The 19,781-nt window shown below is 34.9% G+C and overlaps 3 protein-coding genes across 4 annotated transcripts; 1 reads left to right on the top strand and 2 right to left on the bottom strand.

Annotated features, from left to right (window-relative positions):
* Nucleotides 1-700: 700 nt before the first annotated feature.
* On the top strand, nt 701-3,369 carry LOC133857622 (uncharacterized). Of its 2 annotated transcripts, none has more exons than XM_062292893.1 (5): nt 701-1,101; nt 2,330-2,380; nt 2,472-2,605; nt 2,712-2,803; nt 2,907-3,064. In XM_062292893.1, exons 1-5 carry the CDS (start codon nt 817-819, stop codon nt 2,927-2,929), a joined length of 585 nt encoding a protein of 194 aa, XP_062148877.1. In that variant the 5' UTR covers nt 701-816; the 3' UTR covers nt 2,930-3,064. The 2 variants fall into 2 exon arrangements, with proteins under 2 accessions (XP_062148877.1, XP_062148876.1); XM_062292892.1 differs by having other exon boundaries at nt 702-1,101; nt 2,896-3,369.
* Nucleotides 3,370-7,178: 3,809 nt separating this feature from the next.
* Nucleotides 7,179-7,703, bottom strand: LOC133856939 (uncharacterized). The gene is made up of 2 exons (XM_062291998.1): nt 7,503-7,703; nt 7,179-7,391 (listed from the first exon to the last, which is right to left on the bottom strand). Exons 1-2 carry the CDS (start codon nt 7,668-7,670, stop codon nt 7,278-7,280), a joined length of 282 nt encoding a protein of 93 aa, XP_062147982.1. The 5' UTR covers nt 7,671-7,703; the 3' UTR covers nt 7,179-7,277.
* Nucleotides 7,704-8,978: 1,275 nt separating this feature from the next.
* LOC133857403 (uncharacterized) lies at nt 8,979-11,115 on the bottom strand. Its single transcript, XM_062292664.1, has 2 exons — nt 10,764-11,115; nt 8,979-9,432 (listed from the first exon to the last, which is right to left on the bottom strand). Exons 1-2 carry the CDS (start codon nt 11,016-11,018, stop codon nt 9,190-9,192), a joined length of 498 nt encoding a protein of 165 aa, XP_062148648.1. The 5' UTR covers nt 11,019-11,115; the 3' UTR covers nt 8,979-9,189.
* Nucleotides 11,116-19,781: the final 8,666 nt, after the last annotated feature.

Genomic DNA, 19,781 nt, shown 5'->3' with positions numbered 1-19,781 from the left:
TTTTTTATTGAATTTATTGGGTTATTTTTGTCTTATTGAAAAAAATTTAAGGTTATTTTTGTTTGTTAGCTAGCCTTGGGGAATACTGGCAACTTTTTGTAGTTTGGGGGGACATTTATTCCAATTGAAAATTTGGAAGGAACATTTGTCAATTAGGTAGTAGTTTGAGGGGTTTATGTACTTTTCTAAAAAAAAAAAAAAAAAAAAAAAATCAAAACTATTATCTAACATTTTATTAAGGGTCCATTTGGTTTTGTAATTTTAAAAAGTACGATTTAAAAATAGCGATTTTAAACGTTCGATTCAAAAAGTGATTTTTTAAAATGCAATTAAGTATTTAGTAAAATCGCAGTTTGGCCTTTTGAAATCGCAGGTTAGCTTATAAAATTTTACGTTTTCAAAAAAGTATCATTTTTCATACGATTTGAAAAAATAATTTTTTGCATTTTCAAATCACAATTTTTTAAAAACACAATTTTCAAACGATTCATTTTTTGTGATTTAGTTTAAAATCATACTTTTTACTTCTGAAATCACAATTTCAAACGAACCCTCGGAAGAGAGAGAAGCATAACGATTTTCTTGGGCAAATCCAAAAGGCCAAACACAAGCGAAAAGCAAGTAGAAAGTTTGTGGGCCCTTAAAAGCCCAAAAGGGCGGGTAGCATGATGGACAAATCACGAACCGATAACGGCCCAGGAGATGCTTCTACTTCCCCGATGACCGTACTGCCGTTCACTAGTCTACACGAGTACACGTCCTTCCCTCACCATCTCGGAGATTGCGAGGACACAGTGAGAGAGAGTCAGAGCGGCAATGTTCTGTGCACTGAAATTGCGCTTCTCGTGCGCTGCAATGAAACCTAACTGCCAAAATTACAGCTCCCCCATTAACATCGACTCGCGTCGTCAGTGCGATCTTCGGAAACCGGTCGGTCGGTTCGCGTCTCTGTCGAAACAAGCGGAGTACAATGCAACCGCAGCATCTGAGCCGTCGGTCCCGTCGCATTACACATCGACCCTCGGATCCTCTTCGCTTCAGCTCACCCAGTGGAACCTCACCCACCGTCACATCCTCGTGCTCCAGTTCGTTGCTTGCGTGGTATTGCTTTTTTGTTCGTTTTAATTAATTTCGATTAAATTGAACAAGGTAGACAAGTTCACTGAAAATTATCTACATCTTGTTGTTCAATCTAGACAATTCAAACGCTTTTCATGTTTGTTGGCGAAAATGGGTTTTTTGATTCTTTAAGGTTTCAGTCTTGGTGCAGTAGACCGAGAGCATTCCTACTGAGCTCTCCATTTCAACAAACTCTCTATAATTTCTCTATTTTCTCTTTTGTCAGAATTTCACTCCACATTTGGCTCACAAATTTCACGCGCTATTGAATATTTTATAATTTCTCTCATTTCCCTTCGCTTTTCATTTTTTTCTCTCCTCTTTGTTAGGAGTGGTTGCTCCAAACCAATAAAAAATTAATATTTAGTTGAAATAGAGAAATATTTGGAGAGTTTGGTGTATGTAGTTTGTTAAAAGTGATAGATAAATATCAAAAGTAGATTGTTTAGCTAAAATTTGGAGAAAATTTGGAGATCTCACTAGGGATGCTCCGAGACATTAGCCTATTATCGATCAATTGTCTGGAGGAGTTATAGTTTTTACGTAGAACGGTGGAAGGGGCATTTAGAAGGATGAATTATATGGTGTGAAAGCTTGTTGATGATGATTCTGGGTTTTTTAATTTCTTCAAAATCATATTAGGAGGAATATCATACATTGGCTCTGATGGAATTGCTTCTTAAAGAACTTACTTTATACGTTCGGAGGCTTTCTCAACTTAGGCTCTGTTTGCTTTGAGTCTTTGACTAAAAACATTTTCAGCAGTTTCTGGTATTTGGCCTGTGCTTGAAAAACTTGGTAACCCTAACATTTTTCATCAAGCGTAAGACACTCTATTGTTTTTCGTAAAATGGGTTACATTTTTTTAAGGCGTAAAACATTTTCCATCCATAGATCCTCTCTTCAAACACTCTGTTCCAAACTTCCAGTAAATACCTACACCATGGCACATGCCACTCTCTCTCCCACTGGCATCAATTCCCATCGAAGCTACCCCCGCAAACCGGAAAAAAATTTCAGTGTGAATCATAACGAAAAAATGTTTACAGGAAAAACATTTCAAAGGTGACATAGCTAAACACCGGAAAATCATTAGTTTTTTCAAAAAATATTTTCAGCTGAAAACGTTTTACGATGAAACAACAGAACCTTAGAGTTTTTTTTGCTGATAACATGTGGTGATTCTAGTAGATGTGTATTTCTTTTGTAGGCTGCAGTTTCAGCGACCTGGCTCTTTTGCTCTGCAATACCGACTCTTCTGGTATGTAATCTTGAAAAAATTTCTTCGTTTAGATAATGTTCCCTTTTATTTGATATTTATGTATCCACGTGACCAATGTGGCATATGGAAGGCTTTCAAGAGAGCCGCGGAATCAGTAGAAAAGCTGATGGACGTTACAAGGGAAGAGCTTCCTGACACAATGGCTGCTGTTCGGTTGTCTGGCATGGAGATCAGTGACCTAACAATGGAGCTCAGTGATTTGGGGTTAGCACCATAGATAACACACACTTCTGCTAATCTTTTTTTGTTTTTTTAACCTCTACTTTGTATATAATGTTTAAAATCCACTTGTTTGTTGATTGTTGTGCAGCCAGGAGATTACACAAGGTGTTAGAAGCTCCACTCGGGCTGTTCGCGTAGCTGAGGAGCGGTTGCGCCGGTTAACAAACATGGCTCCATCAGGTTATCTATGTCTTCTGTAGCTTTTCATGGTTTAATGTGAGTTCTTCAATGGATTTGGAGCAACGAATTTTACTTCGTCTTTACTTGATTAGCTTCGCTGCAGGAGGTAGCCACCCCGAGAACTGAGGAAACAGTACCAGTGCTGGCTAGAACTGCAAGGGGTATTAGGGAGGGAATTGTGAAGGGTCGTGCCATCCTGCAAATGCTTTTCACTCTCACCCGATTTTCTAGGTTGGCCCTCAACTATTTCACTAACCGAGCTAAGCGGTAGACCCTAGGACTTGTGAGCTTAACAGTGATAAACATCAAACATGTCTAAATTTGTACATATCTTTCCTTTTTTTTTTTTTTCTCTCCTTTTAATTTTCCCTCAATCCTAATTCAACTGTCTTCAATTAGTATAGTTGTTGAGGTTTTATCTTTCAGGGTGTTAGACTATAGACCTATGATGTAAAGGGGATAGAAGTAGCCTTTGATTTCTTTAATCTCTATTGGTACTTGCAGAAACTTTGTTGTAGGCTTGTAGCCTTTGTCAATGCATGTACCTTGAGTCCTTGACGATTTAAGTTTTCTTTGAACTCTGTGGACAGAAATATGCTGTGGTCTCTTGTCATTCAAGTTATCTTGAGCCTGACTGAAGTTATTTCTTTCCTTTTTTGATGGAATTTTTGAAGGTTTACAGCATATGAAATGTTAGATTCCTTGCATGGTTGATTGTGATCGTCAGGTTCAGGTAGTTATGACCTTAATGTGGCATCAGAATGCAAGCTTATTATGCCTGTGAAACTAGATTCAATTTTTATCATGTTGAATTCATCTGAAGTTGAGAAAGATTAATTGCAGTTTTCTAGTCAGTAAGATTAGATAACATTATATTCTGTAGCCATCATGGAGAAATAATTGGCAATAGACTTGTTCTCGTTGATTCCATGATGGTTGAGGGTTAGGATGATGTATTGCAGAAAGATGTCATGCTTATATAAAGAGATGGAAAGTGGGAGAAACTGGTTGGAAATAAACAGGGTAGAGGTGGGGGCAAGAAAAGATGTAAAATTTATGTCAACAATAGCTGAAATGAAGCATGTTTGTTTGCTGGAGGCCTATTGGATATCATTGCAATAGACCTTTTGCATTGCATGCCCATGGTTTAGGACAGGAAATTGCAGTAATATTAGTATGATAAAGGAATACCATACGAGGGTGAGACAAAAGCTTCAGAGTGGCTGAGAAGTTTCCAACTGATTAATCATGGGAGCCTGTGTTTCTAGGATGAAATTAAAAGGAAAGAGTAGCAATTTCATGTTTATGTGTCAATTTGTTAGACATTCTAAAGCAGAATGGTAGGGAATTATTTTGGAACTATTGCTCCTGTGAGTATTTTCACAAAAGCTTGAAAGTTGAGATGTGAAGTGTGAACACAGGCCATAAAGATAAAGATAAAGAAAAAATATCAATTGTTTGAGGTTCTTATCAAATCATTCATTGGATTGTAATTTTTTTTCGCAAATTAACTGTATATATTTTACTTTTTTGTCAAATAGATATTTTCTTCTAGTTTTTCGTTGATTTTTTAATCGAGGTGTTGCCGCGTGTTTTTCTTTTTCTTTCTTTGCTGCAATTTTTTCTTTTTCAGCTTTTTTTGTTCTTTTTTTAATTTTCTTTATTTTGACATAATTGGATTTTCAAAATATGGTGTCAAAAGTGTTTTTGATCCCATGAAAACGTGTAGGCAGTTTGACATTTACAAAAGGGAAAAATAAATTTTATTCTCTTAAAGTTTTATCACTTTATTACTTTTAGCTTTGATGTTTAAAAGATTGGAATATATCTCAAAAGAGTTTTTCATTAGCCATTTTTGTCTTAAATGGCTCATGTGTGCTGCACGTGCATTTTTTAGTACAAAATTTTTAAAATTGTCCTATACATGTATTAATTCTCAAAATGCCCTAAAAGAAGTTGTTCCTATTTGGCTCATTGGAGATGGCCTAACCATTCCTATTGGCCATGTCATCTCATTTCGGTCAAATGGAGTGGCTAGGCCATCCCTTTGTTTGTCAGTTGTTTTTTTTTTAAAAAAAAAAAAATCTTTTAGAGGCATAAGTCTTTTCAATAATTTCTACCGAAGAATACATAAATAATTAATGAAGTGCTTACACGAAGAAAAAAAAAATTAAAAGTTTTGTTAAAATACATTAGCAAAAAAAATAATCAAACTTACGGAAGAAATGTATTTTTCCCTTTAAAAAAAAGAAAAAGAAAAACATGTGGCGACATCTCTGCTGAAAAATAGGCTGATTGATCAATTTAAAAGAGGGATAAAAAGTGTAAAATTTGTAAAAATTAGAATTCCAAGTGATTTGATATGAGACTATAAAACTCATAATAATTATAATAATAAAGCGATATTTGAAAAGATTTGCTGAGTAATAAATAATAATAATACACAAGAATACATGGTAGGTCGGATGGGTGAGGGCTACTTTAATGGACTGACATCGTTGTCTGTGTCGAGGCACGTAAAAAACAGGAACTCATTATTCGATAAAAAGAGATTCTATGCGGTTTGGTAGAGAAAAACGAAGAACTCCTTAACAAGGGTATGACGACAAGACTTAAGCCTCCCCTGTTTTGTTTTGTAATTCCCTCCCCCTCCCCTCCATTTATTTTTCTGATGCTCACGTGTCCGTGTCCGTGTCCCATCCAGGCTTTTGGCTACGTCCATCTTTGGCAGGTAGGGGTGGACAAATTATCCGCCTAATCGCTTACTGACCGTTTATCGAATTGAACTGGACCGTCATTGACCGTCTATTGACTAATTTCGGTTCGGTAGTCGGTATACAATTTTATTCCGAAAGCTGGATTGGCAACCGAGCTGAGCCGAACCGCCTTTTAAGCGGTAACCGAACCGAACCGCATTCTATTCCGACCGATTAACTGAACCGACATAAAACGAAACGACGTCGTTTTAGTAAGAACAAAACGTTTGATCTTTTTTTTTTTTTCTTTTCCTTTTCCTTTTCATTTAAAAAAATCAAAACAACGTCGTTTCATTACCCATTTTAACCGAATGTTAACCGATTTAACCGACCGCCTATTAACTGCTTTACTGACTTAACTGACCACCTATTAACCGCTTAACCGAAATAAATTCATCGACTGCATTTCGATAAAAGTCAGTTAACCGACCGAATTAACCGACTTAACCGTCTACCGAACCGACGCCCACCCCTATTGGCAGGTATAATATTTCTAACATTTCTTCCCATTTTACCCTTGTCATGAAAATTGCAGTCTTTCAAGTTGTGAAAAAGCAAGGGTAAAATAAGATTTTTCGCCAACATGAAATGCTGCTCCGGCAGATGGCAGTCTGCTATACGGTTCTCTCACACGTGGCTTTTTGCCTTCTGCGTACGACAGCTTCTTCTACTTCTCTCGAAGCTATAAGAGCATCCCAACAAATTTTTTAAATTTTAATCAAATTTTAGTTAAAAAATTTATTTTTATTAGTTTAACTATTACCTTTAATAAACTTTTTACGCTACATTTTTTAAATTTTTTTTTTATTTTAATTAAATATTAATTTTTTATTAATTTTAAGCAACCACTCCTAACAAATGAGAAAAGAAAAAAAAAAGTACAAAAGAACATAGGAATTCTAAAAAACGAAAAAAAAAAAAAAATTTGAATAGCTCGTGAAATTTGTGAGCCAAATTTAGAGAGGGTTTATGACATAACCTATTTTGAGGAAAGAGTAAAGAGCTTGCTACATGAAGTAAATTTTGATTTTTCTCTAAAATTTAGTGAAACTTTCAAAATAAAGAGTTTGATGGGAATGCTCTAAGAAGATTGAAGATTGGATAGATCCTTAGCAATTATAATTCACTTCGTTTGATAACTTGCTTGTTTAAATTCGATCTGTATTCGACATAAAATTAAAATGATTCGGTCTATGATTTATATCTACACGTCAAAGTTTTTTCTTTAACTACATCTTTTTTGGCCTATGATTACATTTACATGTCAAAATCTTTTCTTTGATTATATATTTCTTTAATTCATTTAATTATATATGACTCTATTTATAAAAAAATAATTTGAACATACAAATCTCTTCCACTTTCGTATTTTCTTTGATTATATATTTCTTTAATTCATTTAATTATATATGACTCTATTTATAAAAAAATAATTTGAACATACAAATCTCTTCCACTTTCGTATTAACAATAAATATATATATAACTCCTTTTCGTTTGATGCTTATAACTCTTACCTCAGTTGGAAAACAAATTAAAACAACAATGGAAGTTGAAAACATCACGTAATTTAACATTAAATAGTAAAAGTAAAATCTAATTACTGATATATTCCTTGGCATATAGAAAGCATACAAAACCATGAGGCCCAGTTGAGAATCATGAAAAAGATCCTAGCTAGTACTGTTTCAGACCCTAAATTAGCTAGCATGATTAATTTAAGATGAAGATTGATTGATTTGACCACCTCCCCCGGAGCTTATTGGTGGTCTTGGTGGCCTTCTTGAAGCCATTGATGACCTTGTGGCGTTCACTGCAAACTGATGATCTTCCTGCATTCATATATTATAAACACATTAAACTTTAATCTCTGTGATCTCTTTTACTTTGTGTGTAGAGAGAGAGAGAGAGAGAGAGAGAGAGAGAGAGAGAGAGAGATTTACTGTGGCTTTCGTCTCTCTTTCTGCATGTAAAGGAGGATCTTCAGTTGTAGTGGAGTCTTGACCAAGGCACTTGAGAAAAGCTTTGATGACTTGTTCAAAGAAGTAGCAAGGGCTGTACAAATTATATGTTTCTTCTCTATTTCTTTGCTCCTCTGTCGAACTCTCCATGTCTTCTTCTTCTTCTTCTTCTTTCTGCTTTTTTTGTGCGACGGTGGCCAACGGTGGGGTTATTGTTTCACCTGCCACTTCTTATGTAATAAGACGTCTTTTAAGAAAAAGGATAAGATAAAGATGTGAAAATTTGATTATTTATTTATTTATACATGGTTTAAGGATTACATTATTTCAGATTTAAATTTGAATATTGTAAAATCGATCTACCATTTTCTACATACTAATAAGTTTGATTTTGAACTTTCTATATATTTTAGGTTTTATCTTTATTTAAATTGTTGTAGCTGGATTTGTCACGTTGATTATTAGACTTAACCATATCGTATTGGTTTTTTATTCTTTAATTGATTAGGCTTAACCTTATCTTATAGGTTTTCTAATTTGAGTTGAATTCAGTCCACTTGAATTTAAGTCTATCATTATGTCTTGGATAATATTCTTTAACGAGTTAACTACTAGACTAAAACTTACAACCATGTAAGTTTTGGCATCGAATTTGTCGACCCTAAAAACTTAACATAGAGGAATGCGAATCTTTGCCCCTCTAATGTAGCAGGATGGGCCACTTCAACCAAATTCTTTGATAACATTTTTGCTCCCATTCCCTCTCTGCATGTTTCCCTTGCTAGATCTTCCCCTTCATTAGTGGTAAAAATCCACCATTGCAAATGTATTATTGTTGGAACAAGTTACTCATATTCTCTCAGGCATAGAAAGTAATACTAAAATGCTAATATAGTTGGCCAATTGTCGGAGCGTAAGCGAAGTGAACGTAGAACAAAGCACATTGTTAAACCATATAAATCTGTGTCTCAATTTTCTTACTCTCTTTTTTCAATTCCGTATTATTCATCGTTATTGTGCACAGTAACATCAAATGCTTTATACTCTTGTTTGTATTCTAATCTCATCTCTTACTCTCTTTTTTTCAATTACGAATTATTCGTTGTTATTGTGCATTGTAACAAAATTGTTTTCTACTCTTATTTGTATTCTAATCTCGTCTATTAACAAAGAAGGACACGTTAGCTCTCTCGCACCCACGATGACTGCCAAATTTAGACAATCAGTTGATTAAGATTATCACGTCAATATTGTAAGATAAAAATACAATTTCTAACGTTACTAAAATATTTATAAAATATTGATGCTATATATAAGATTTATCATTTGTTATTGATCATGAAATCATTTTCAATTGACTGAAATTTTTTATCCGCACCGAACACAACCCCAAAAAAAAAAAAAAAAAAAAAAAAAAAAAAAAAAAAAAAGGTTCTCCATTGAAACAAATGCAACCTCTCATCAAATTCTACAATTTAATTTATAACTATAAAATAAAAAAAAAAAAAAAAAAAAATCATTGTATACATTTAAATCTGTGAAACGAAATAGGAAAATTCTCATTAATGATTAAGGGATTGGAGAAAGAATTTTGTACATTAGTTTCCCTTTTTTTTCTTTTTTTCTTTTTTTTTTTTTTTTTTTCTGTTTTGTTTATGGGCTTTGTACATTAGCTTTCTCTTCTCTTCCTCTGTTCCTTTCTTCTCCTTTGCTCTGGGGATGAAGAGTTCTCAGAGCTGAAGTCTAGGCCTAAACACTTCAAAAATGCTAATCTAGCCAGCCTGAAATAATCGCAAGGGTGATGATATGTAGGGGTTCCTGATGACCCCTCCCTTTCTGTAATGTCTTCTCCTCTCACTAATCTTCTACTAGTGCTTGTTGCTATCTCCCCTTTTATCACTCTTTCCCCAACCTGCCAACATCTTACAAACTGTTAGGGTGAATCTATATATACATACATGAATATATAATCAGGAAATATGATATTTCAGAGGGAACACAGAAAGCAATGGTCCAAGTTTTCTTCTTTAAAAGTTTCTCTCTCTGTTTTTTTTTTTTTTTTTCTCAATTCTAAACCCTAAACACCTATGTATTACCTATCAATTTCTTCTATTATCGACTTTGGCTAAAAGGAAAGTACCCACAACGTCAATATTTTCAATAGTCTGTTTTTCGACAAGTGGGATTTGAGCTCAAAATAAAAAAAGCCCTGTTCTTCTTTACTTTTCCTTTTAAATATTCATTTTTTATTTCCTATTTTTTTCATTGGAAAAACCTTAAAAGATGGCCATCTCTCGTAACTCCATGACAAATTTGGCTTCATAAAAAAACAACAAAAGCTCTAAGGGCATGATTGATTAATCTTGAATTAAAGTGTTGATTATAAATCATTCCAAGTATATATACAGTTATAATTAATCCCTTGGTTTAAGTCTACAAATTAAATTCGACAATCAATTATGATTGTAGTATCTTTTACATTGCTAATAGTCTCTAAATATTCAAATTGGTGTGCGAGTAGCAATTCTGAAAGAGTCCATGGCCTAGTTGCCCTACCCTGATCTCGAACAGGGGATCCGTACGGATAGTGAACCATTTCTAAACAAAATGGGATGAACTCTAAAGTATTTATCTAATGTATTTCGTAAGAAATGAGAGATTTACAGGTGATTTGGCTAGTAATAGTGCCTGTCAAAGTATTAAGGAATGGAATACCTTTCCTTCCAAGGATCAAATTAGTATATTCAATAGACTAGATTACTTCTAACGAAACCTTCCTTCCAAGCCTTAAAATTTTTTGTTTTTGTGTACAATACGCATCTTCCTTTCACAGTGAAATTTGCTTTTTTTTCTTTCTTTTTGGGACAAAAAGTTTAGGAGAAGTGGCTGTTTTGCATCTTACGATATGCTGCCAATGAGTTTTCACTGATTCTCCACTGTGCTTCTACTTTCTATCTTTTTCAAATGCTAAGGCCCAACAATCAACATTATTAGCAAATGATTTCGCAGGAATGCTCTGCGGATTAATTAGATATTTGAAAAAAACTGAAAAAAAAAAAAAAAAAAACTGTCATGTTTGACTGACAATTGATAATCCATAACTGATTCTCACAGAAATGGATGAAATCTAAGGTTCGAGACATGGAACAAAGGGGGGGAGGATTTTGGGTTGGGTGGGGGGAAAACAGGGAACAAGAACATGTTAAAGAAGAAGACAGCAAAGAATGGAGATGGAAACCACACCTGGGAAATCTCTAAGCAATTTGTAACGACTGTTGTGGTATTGTTCTTGGGAATCGGCTTCTTCTCTATCTGGGTTTCTCGGGAAACGAGCTGACTGGTAGACGGTGAAGCACCGGCGCGGTCCGAGTGATCTGAGGCTAAAAAGCTGAAGCAATAGAGGAGAAAGATAAGGAGGACCAGCACAAGGAGCTGGATCCATATAAGCCAAGGAATTCTGTAGCTTTCTATTGTAAACTCATCCCCAAAATCAACCATTTCCTGGGATTTACGGCTTGAAAGATAATTTCACGGAGAGAGAGAGAGAGAGAGAGTTGGGGAAGAATGGTAGGTAAGAATAATGAATATAAGGTTTGGTTAAGAGCGAGAGAAAGACAGAGAAAAGAAGACGTTGCCGGTCAGAGAAACAGGTATGTATGAGCTGAAGCAGACACGTTACGGCAAAGTCCACGCGCCACTCGTTTACCCGTGAAGGAAAGTTATTTTAAGGTCTCAATTTTATTTTATTAAATATCAGTCCCACGTGTAATTTAATTATATCCTAATTTACAATTGACGGAGTATATAAAAATATTTGCACAAAATTATATGACATATTATTATTATTATTCTTTATAGAAAAATATTAGATTTTAACAATTTTTAATTAACTAATTTATTAATTATGAAAGTATATACCGTGATAGTGGGAATAAACACATAAAAGATAATAGCAACTAAATATTTTGATGATATTTCTATATATACAATTCTAATTAAATTTCTTTTTCTATTAATATTTATTAGAGATGGACAAAGAAAAATAAAATATAATAAGATTATACTGGGGAACTCAAATATCAAGACCATTTATATCCGTTATTTTACTCAAACATCAGGGGAAATGGTGGGACCGCCCGCTATATTTTAGTGTAGGCTGACGTGGCCAACTGATCTTGTGGTCCCCGTCGAGTTTCCAACTTTCCATTAGCATGCATGCATGGTGCATGGTGCATGGTGCATGATGCATGACGAAGTACATGATCATTTCTGGAACAAATGTATTCACGGGAATTGGGATTCTTGCCGCATGTGGGTCAGACCAAGCCAGCCATCTCAGAACAGGGTTAGGCAAAAGGTGGCACCAAAATGGTGACTAATGACCGACCTTTTTGTCACCACGTTTTCGTCCACTTAGAGGCTGCTACTTTGGCCTTTTTATTATTCCAAAAAATAAAAATAATAATAAAAAAAAGGAATTTCTACATCTTTATTGTCTTTAATTAATCATATCGGTTGACAAGACGTATTTGTAAGAAAATTTTTAATTACTTTTGTCTGTCTCATAATTTTTTTTATTTTTTATTTTTTAAATTTTATGTTTGCTGTTGGATCGGATTTTTGACCATCTCATTTGAAAATCAATTAGTTTTTAATGAAAAAAGTCAAAACTTTTTATGACATTTGAAATCGCATTTCAAAAGACATGTTCTAAAAGTCGTCAACGTAAACAAAACGGCACTGTTGTATCGATCTCATCACCTGCAAAGTGTGCCAAACTTATGCTTGTAAGGAATATTACCTCTTTGCTTATCGTTGAGAGTAAGGTATGGTCCATGAATTGTAGTAGAAGAGAGGCTATCATATAGATGTAAGTAATGGAAATTGGGATGTCACTGACAAATTAGAAGATTGATTTGAGCAATGGGTTGGGAGAGATTAATTTTCTTCTTCTTTTTTTCTTCTTTGTCCTTTTTAGTCATTGGTTGGGAAGGCACAGGAACTTGTGTTTCAAAGGGCAAAGGCAACCCTAAACATACTTTAACATTTTGTTCCTTTGTGGAGAGGATCCTTCGGAGCCAAGGAACTCCATCAATCTTCATTTTCTTTCGGTAGCAAGTGCATGGCCCAACATCTTTTAAGGGTGCATGCGAAGAAATTCATAATGAAACTAAAATGAAATAGAAAAGCGAAAGCAAGAGAAGAAAATGTAAATAAAGATTTACGAATGGATAGTTTGATATTAGATACCAACATCAACCACTTGGAAAGAGCCCAAAAGGGTTATATATTGCTCTAAATCTTTGATGATATTTATAGAACAAAATGCTCATATTTATAGGAGAATTGGAGTAGGTGAAAATAAAAATAAATATAGTATTTTGATTTGATTATCATCAAACTTGATTACAATCAATCGATCGTAGAAGATAACTATACTATAAAGAATATATACTATATCATATATTCTAACATTCTCCTTCAGATTCAATGTGAAAGATTCTAAAAGTTTGAGTTTGAAAAGAATGGATTAAATTATTATTTTTCTTATTCTCTCCTTTTCCTTCTTCTTCTTCTTCTTTTTTTTTTTTTTTTTTTTTTTTTTTTTTTGTGGTGGTGGTGGTCGGAGATAGTGGTAGTTGTTGGCATCGGTCAGAGACGGTTGTCGAAAAATGGTCAGAGATGTTGGCAGCTGGCGGCTAGCAACAGTGATCAGAGATAGTGGTAGTCGAAGGCAGATGCCTGAGATGGTAGCGGTCGACAATGGTGACCGAAAATCAGCCTTTAACAACAATACACCTAAAATGGGTCACAATAGGCCAAATATTATGGCCCAACTTGGCCAGAAAATGAAGCTAACTATAAGCCTTAAATAGGCCTGGGTCATCAAACAAGACCAATAAAGTCCAAAGGATTAGGCCAACAAATGGCCAAACGATATACCAAATATAGGCGACTTAGGCTTTTTTTTTTTTTTTTTTTTTTTTTTAACAGAATGGTCCGAATTTGTTTTTTGTTTTTATTCTTTATTTACAAGTGCTAAACGACCTATCGTTTAGGGATCATATATTTTGACCCACCTAAACAAAATGTCGTTTAGAACAGAGAGAAATTAAAGTACCGACATGTGGGGGTTTCTAGCAACACATGGCGGCGCGTGGCATGACTGGCAGAAGCTTCTGGTAGTGTGTGTGGGCGCGTACAATTTCAGAATTGGTTGGCTTTTGTGGCGTTGTGTAGATCGGTCAATGAGCTTTGGATTAATGTGGTCAAAAGCTTGATAGGATTCTTGGAAGATAAGAACCCGAGGCAACAAATTATTCAATGACGGTAAGAAATTCCGAGAGAGAGACTCCGTTGTTAAAAGGAAGAAAACAAGAATTCATAGTGCTATTAGGGATCAAATACTAACGTTAGCCGAAGAATCTAATACCTTAAAGAAACTCATAATGAAATGGAAACTAAATAAAAAAGCTAAAGAAATAGAGAAAACGTAGACAAAGATTTACGAATGGTTAGGTACGTAAGAGCCTAAAAGGATTATATCTTTCTCTTATTTTTTGATGATATTTACAATACAAAATACTCTTATTTAAGTTATTTATATTAAAAAAAAAAAAGTGGTAGATGAAGAAGTAACGGGTACTGTAAACACGTGGCTAATTGCATGTTTTTTTGTAGTAACTAGCTACCGTAATCAAACAATTTTGATTTAATTGCCATCAATTTTAAAAAGTAATTATCTTATAAGAAATATATACCATATATTTGGGCATGGGACCAAATTCCTAGTGATGCTAAAGCATTGTCAAACCTAGGGGGTTCCTCCTAAAGCTGAAGCCCCTTGATTGCTTTGTTAATTCACGGCAGTCTCCTGGCAATGAAAGAAGATCTCAAATAAATGGCTTTTAAAATTGTGAATTTTAAAAAACGAAACGCTTACTTTTTAACATTTTTAAATTGCAATTTTTTTAAAAACGTATTTTTAAACAATACATTTTCTACGATTTAGTGTAAAATCATACTTTTGATCTTCAAAATTGTAGTGCAAACGAACCCTTCTCCTGAGGTCTTTAGTTATGGCTCATGTTAAGAGAAACCCATAGGGAAATTCGATCAGATTGGGTGGGCTCCTCAAATGGCCACTTCGTCTACCAGTTCCAGACGTATAGTTCACCATATTTTTTTTTTCCTTACTCAGAGCAAGAAGCCGTTGGTTAAAGGTCGATCGAAAAGAAATAGTCTAAACATCGTTTTCCTGTCATTCTATTAAACACTTTTTAAAAAAAATCTGCTATTGGATCTATAGAACTCACATAGGTGAAGTTGTTGTTCCTACCGATCCAATAACTAATTTTTAAAAAAGTCGTGTGAAAGTAGAACAAATAGCAAACTATGTCGAGCTCTTTTTGTTGGATTTGGAGTGGAAGAAGTGGAAACAGTGGTAGATTTGGAGAGTAGCTCCTTGGCTTGATCACTGGGGATCGGAATACCTTAATTCTCCATATACTTTTGTTAGATTTGGACATCGTTTTGTCAATTTAGTCCTGCATGTTTTTTCTTTCGACATGAAAAAGATAGAAAAGACTAATCTTAATTAAAAACGATGTCGTACCTGTCAACCAACCTAACAATTATTTTTCAATCTAGTGATCGAGCTTCATCATGAAATGTGCTATATTCGACATTCGTCACTTGTCATAATAATTTAAACGTAAAGTCAATATTCTTCAAGCTCATGATGACTATATTTTAATTTACTGGTACAGTAAAAAAAATATTATTTATCTTAAGATATATAAATAGAACATATTTATAGATGTAAGTAATGGAAATTGGGATGTCACTGACAAATTATAAGATTGATTAGAGCAATGGGTTGGGAGAGATTTTCTTCTTCTTTTTCTTTTTATATTTTCTCTTCTTTTTTTCTTTTTTTTTTTTTTTTTTTCTTTTTCCTTTTTGAGTCATTGGTTGGGAAGGCACAGGAAATAGTGTTTTAAAGGGCAAAGGCAACCCTAAACATACTTTAACATTTTGTTCCTTTGTGGAGAGGATCCTTCAGAGCCAAGGAACTCCATCAAACATCATTTTCTTTTGGTACTAGGTGGCCCAACTTCTTTTAAGGGTGCATACGAAGAAATTCATAATGAAACTAAAATGAAATAGAAAAGCGAAAGCGAGAGAGAGAAAATGTAGATAAAGATTTATGCACGGGTGGTTTAATGTTAGATACTAACATCAACCACTAGAAAAGAGCCCAAAATGGCTATATATTGCTATAATTCTTTGATGACATTTACAATACAAAAGACTCTTATTTATAGGAGAATTGTACTAGGTGAAAATAAAAATAAATATGATATTTTGATTTGATAACCATCAAATTTGATTACAATCAATCTTAAACTATACTATAAAGAATATATATTATATATATTATATCATATATTTTAATATTCTTCCTCAAACTTAAGGTAGAAGATTCTAAAAGTTTGAATTTGAAAAGAATAGATTAAATTATTAATTTTTTTGCTTTTTTTTTTTTTTTGGTGGTGGTGGTGGTGGTCGGAGATAGTGGCAATTGTTGGCAGCGGTCAAAGATGGTTGCCAAAAAATGGTCAGAGATGTTGGCAACTGGCGGCTAGCGACAGTGACCGGAGATAGTGGCAGTCGGCAACAAATGCCTGAAATGGTAGCGGCCAACAATGGTGACCGAAAATCAGCCTTTAACAACAATACTCCTAAAATGGGTCGCAATATGCCAAATATTATGGCCTAACTTGGCCCAAAAATGAGGCTAACTATAAGTCTTAAGTAGGCCGGGCTCATCTAACAAGATCAATAAAGTTCAAAGGATTGAGCTAACAAATGCCTAAAAGATATACCAAATATAGGCCACTTCAGGTTTTTTTTTTAAAAAAAAAAAAACCAAATGGTCCGAATTTGTTTTGTTCTTCTTTTTTTTTTTTTTTTGTTTCACTACAAAAAATGTGATTTTTAGCCACCTACAGTTAGCCACGTAGATGTGGCCATCCACGTGGCTAACGGTTTGCCACATGCAATTAACTATGGAGAAATGATCCCTACACTCATTTCTCACAACAGTCCCACAACAAATTGATGTGGCTGGTAATATTTTATTACTTTTTTTGTTTTGTTTTCTTTTCTTTTTGTAAAAAAATAATAAAATACTATTAGCCACGTCAGCTTATTGTGAGACTGCTGTGAAAAATGAGTGTAGGGATCATTTCTTTTAACCATGTAGGTTCTGCATAGTTAATCTGGTTGTTGTTAAATGTCAATTAGCCATATGGCTTTTCACATATGTGGTTATTTAGCCACACAGCATTTAGCCACGTGGGACACACACATGGCTAAATGCATTTTTATTTTTATTTTTTTAAAAAAAAAAAAAAAAAACCAAAAAAAGAAAAAAAGAAAAATAAATATTTTTAGCCACCTACCCCTAACCCACGCAGCCAAAAACCAGATTTGTTTATTTTAAAAAAAAAAAAAAAAAAAACAAAAGAACATAAATATTTCTATTCTTTTTTTCTTCTTCTTTTTTTTTTTTTTTTTTTTTTTTTTCAATATTGATCGTATCTGATATATGTATACGTACGTATATCACTATATCTCACTGGATCTCCAGCAAGGGCCGGCGTATCTGGCGAGATTCGCGCCCGATCTTCTGGTCCAACTCTTCGTCGACGAGATCCGGCGAGATTTAGAGCGGATTTCCGTTCCCCGTCGACGTTCGGAGCGGATTTTCGTTCCCCAGCGACGAAAAACAATGACCGGCATAGAGATTAAACCCAAAAAATCAATAATCGGCATAGAGATTCAACCCAAAAAAACAATAACAAACAAAAACAATTTCCGTTCCCCTTCCTCCCCCATGAAATTCAACCCAAAATTAAAATCCGGCCAACACAGAGTTCCCAGAGAGTTCAAAAAGGGAGAAAAAGTGGAAGATCGGGCCCGATCTTCCATGGGTCACTAGTGGGTGACCCAAAAAAATTCTGCCTGGAGTGGAGCTCGACGTCTAAATCTCCGTCACCGACGACACAAACAAGCTTCTCCGGGTGGTGGCAACCGAGTTGTGCGGCCTGGTGGGTGAGTCGTCATCTTCTGGAAAAAAAATAAAAACACAAAGAAAATAGAGTGAGGCAGAGAGACACGAGGAAGAAGAAGAAGAGAGTTGAAAGAGAGTTTTTTTTTTTTTTTGATTCAATATTGAGAGAAAGAGAGAGAGATATGTAAGAAAAAAATAAAGGCAAAATTTAAAGTGATCATACTCGTTCACGTTGAGAGAGAGAGAGTTGAGAGGCATGACACAACTTTGTAGAAAGTAAAAGAAAACTTAAAATTTAAAAAATAACAAAAGGAAAGAAACTTCAATTTCAATTTTAAGAGAAGTCCCGGCCATTACGTCCCTTCCCTCCAAATAACAAATAGCAACGTGGTATATTTGCCACGTGGCCAATTGGCGACGTGTCAAAACCATGTAGTTAAAATTGTATATCCTAATTTTTTTTTTATTTTTTGAATAAATTAATCACGTGATTTATTTTCCACGTAGCTAATATTTCAAATCTTCAAAAAAAAAAAAAAAAAAAAATTCAATTCCTACAAAAATTAGAAAACATATGAATATGTTAGCCATGTGGCTTATTTGCCACATGGCTAATTGGCGATGCGGCAATAAGCCATGTGGCTAATTACCTACATAAAAGATTTTGCTACGCGGTGGTTATCCCCGTGGCAAAATAGCGATGTGGGTAATCAATAAGCAGCAAAATCGCCCCGTGGCTACAGTACCTGTTCCTGTAGCCACGTGGCGAAATGTCAAATTTTTTGTAGTGTTTTTACAAGTACTAAACGACCTAAGGATTGGCAAAACAGGTACCTAACACGACCCGTTAAAGCTAGACACAAACCCGACCCGTTTATGTTAACGGGTCGGGGTTCCAGACACGACAATTTTACGGGTCACCCAACACGACCTGTGAAACCCGTTTAGCATAATAGGTTGAATCGACCCGTTTAGCATATGAATTCACATTCATTGTTTTTCTGCCTTTTCCTAGCATCCAAACAGAGAAACTCAGGATCTAATTTGCAAATAATAACAATACCTAACACAATAGATTAAAACCTTATATATCTGCTTGTGTTTGTATTTTTAATTTGTTGTTTGTTTTCAAGACAAATACACTGACAAATTTACATTCATGTTACTAAATCCCAATACACTAAAAACAAAAAACACCCCCTAATTAAAATATATTAACAAACATGATGATGTTTGATTTTAGTAGTAACACCCCTTAAAGCTTTCTAAACTAAAAGGGTATGACCTTTCAGACATGAGGTGTAAATATACAAGAAGAAAAAGAAATTCTTTCCCAGAAAATCGGGATTCATGCATACATAATCTCTAATACGAAAACTTTATTAGGATTAGATGCCGACCAAGTATCACGATTATGATTTTAATACCCAAAATAATGATGTTATAAAAATGGAAATCAACTATTAACATATCGGCAAACCCGACAGTACCGGATGCGACATTGGCGGAAGAGAGAGAGAAAGAGCAGCAGAGAGACGGGGAGAGCAGAGATGTCGGTAGTCGACAGCGAGTGCCAAGCGGAGAGTAGAGAGAGAGAGAGAGAGAGAGAGAGAGAGAGAGAGAGAGAGAGCGGGTCCAGGCGTCCAGCAGGACTCGCGGGAGGAAGAAGAAGGGGCGGCAGCGCTGAGTTGAAGAAGAAGAAGAGAAGGGCGGTGCGGCTGAAGGAAAAAACCAAAAAAGAAAGAAGTTAGGGTTTTCCGGTTGTGTTTTCAGCTAAAACAGAAATAATCCCAAAACCCCCCCCCCCTCTCAAAAAAAAAGAAAAAGAAAAAGAGTTAATCGTGCACCCGACCCATCAAATTGAGTTAAACGGGCCATAAATGGGTCAATCCGTTTATGACCCAAACCCGTTTAACATAGACTCAAACCCGCTAATTTCGTGTCGAATTGTTGGGTCGTGTCAAAATTGCCAGACCTACGACCTATCGTTTAAGGACCATAGATTTTGACCCACCTAAACAAAATATTGTTTAGAACAAAGAAAAATTAAAGTACTGACACATGGAGGTTTCTAACGACGCATGGAGGCGCATGGCATGACTGGCAGAAGCTTCTGGTGGTGTGTGTGGGTGCGTACAATTTCAGAATTGGTTGATTTTTGTGGCGTTGTGTAGATTGGTCAA

Source organism: Alnus glutinosa, chromosome 14 (genome assembly GCF_958979055.1).
Source record: "Alnus glutinosa chromosome 14, dhAlnGlut1.1, whole genome shotgun sequence".
Classification (NCBI taxonomy): domain Eukaryota; kingdom Viridiplantae; phylum Streptophyta; class Magnoliopsida; order Fagales; family Betulaceae; genus Alnus; species Alnus glutinosa.
The sequence above is the reverse complement of the archived record's forward strand: the minus strand, read 5'-3'. Positions and strand labels throughout refer to the sequence as shown.

Excerpts from the sequence above, each read along its gene's own strand:
- LOC133857622 (XM_062292892.1), top strand. The coding sequence starts at position 817 with ATGTTCTGTGCACTGAAATTGCGCTTCTCGTGCGCTGCAATGAAACCT. Across the intron at positions 2,381-2,471 it reads CTGCAATACCGACTCTTCTG|GCTTTCAAGAGAGCCGCGGA; the intron begins GTATGTAATCTT and ends GGCATATGGAAG. Across the intron at positions 2,804-2,895 it reads AACAAACATGGCTCCATCAG|CTTCGCTGCAGGAGGTAGCC; the intron begins GTTATCTATGTC and ends TTACTTGATTAG.
- LOC133856939 (XM_062291998.1), bottom strand. The coding sequence starts at position 7,670 with ATGGAGAGTTCGACAGAGGAGCAAAGAAATAGAGAAGAAACATATAAT. Across the intron at positions 7,392-7,502 it reads AAAGAGAGACGAAAGCCACA|GAAGATCATCAGTTTGCAGT; the intron begins GTAAATCTCTCT and ends ATATGAATGCAG.
- LOC133857403 (XM_062292664.1), bottom strand. The coding sequence starts at position 11,018 with ATGGTTGATTTTGGGGATGAGTTTACAATAGAAAGCTACAGAATTCCT. Across the intron at positions 9,433-10,763 it reads ATTGCTTAGAGATTTCCCAG|GTTGGGGAAAGAGTGATAAA; the intron begins GTGTGGTTTCCA and ends AGATGTTGGCAG.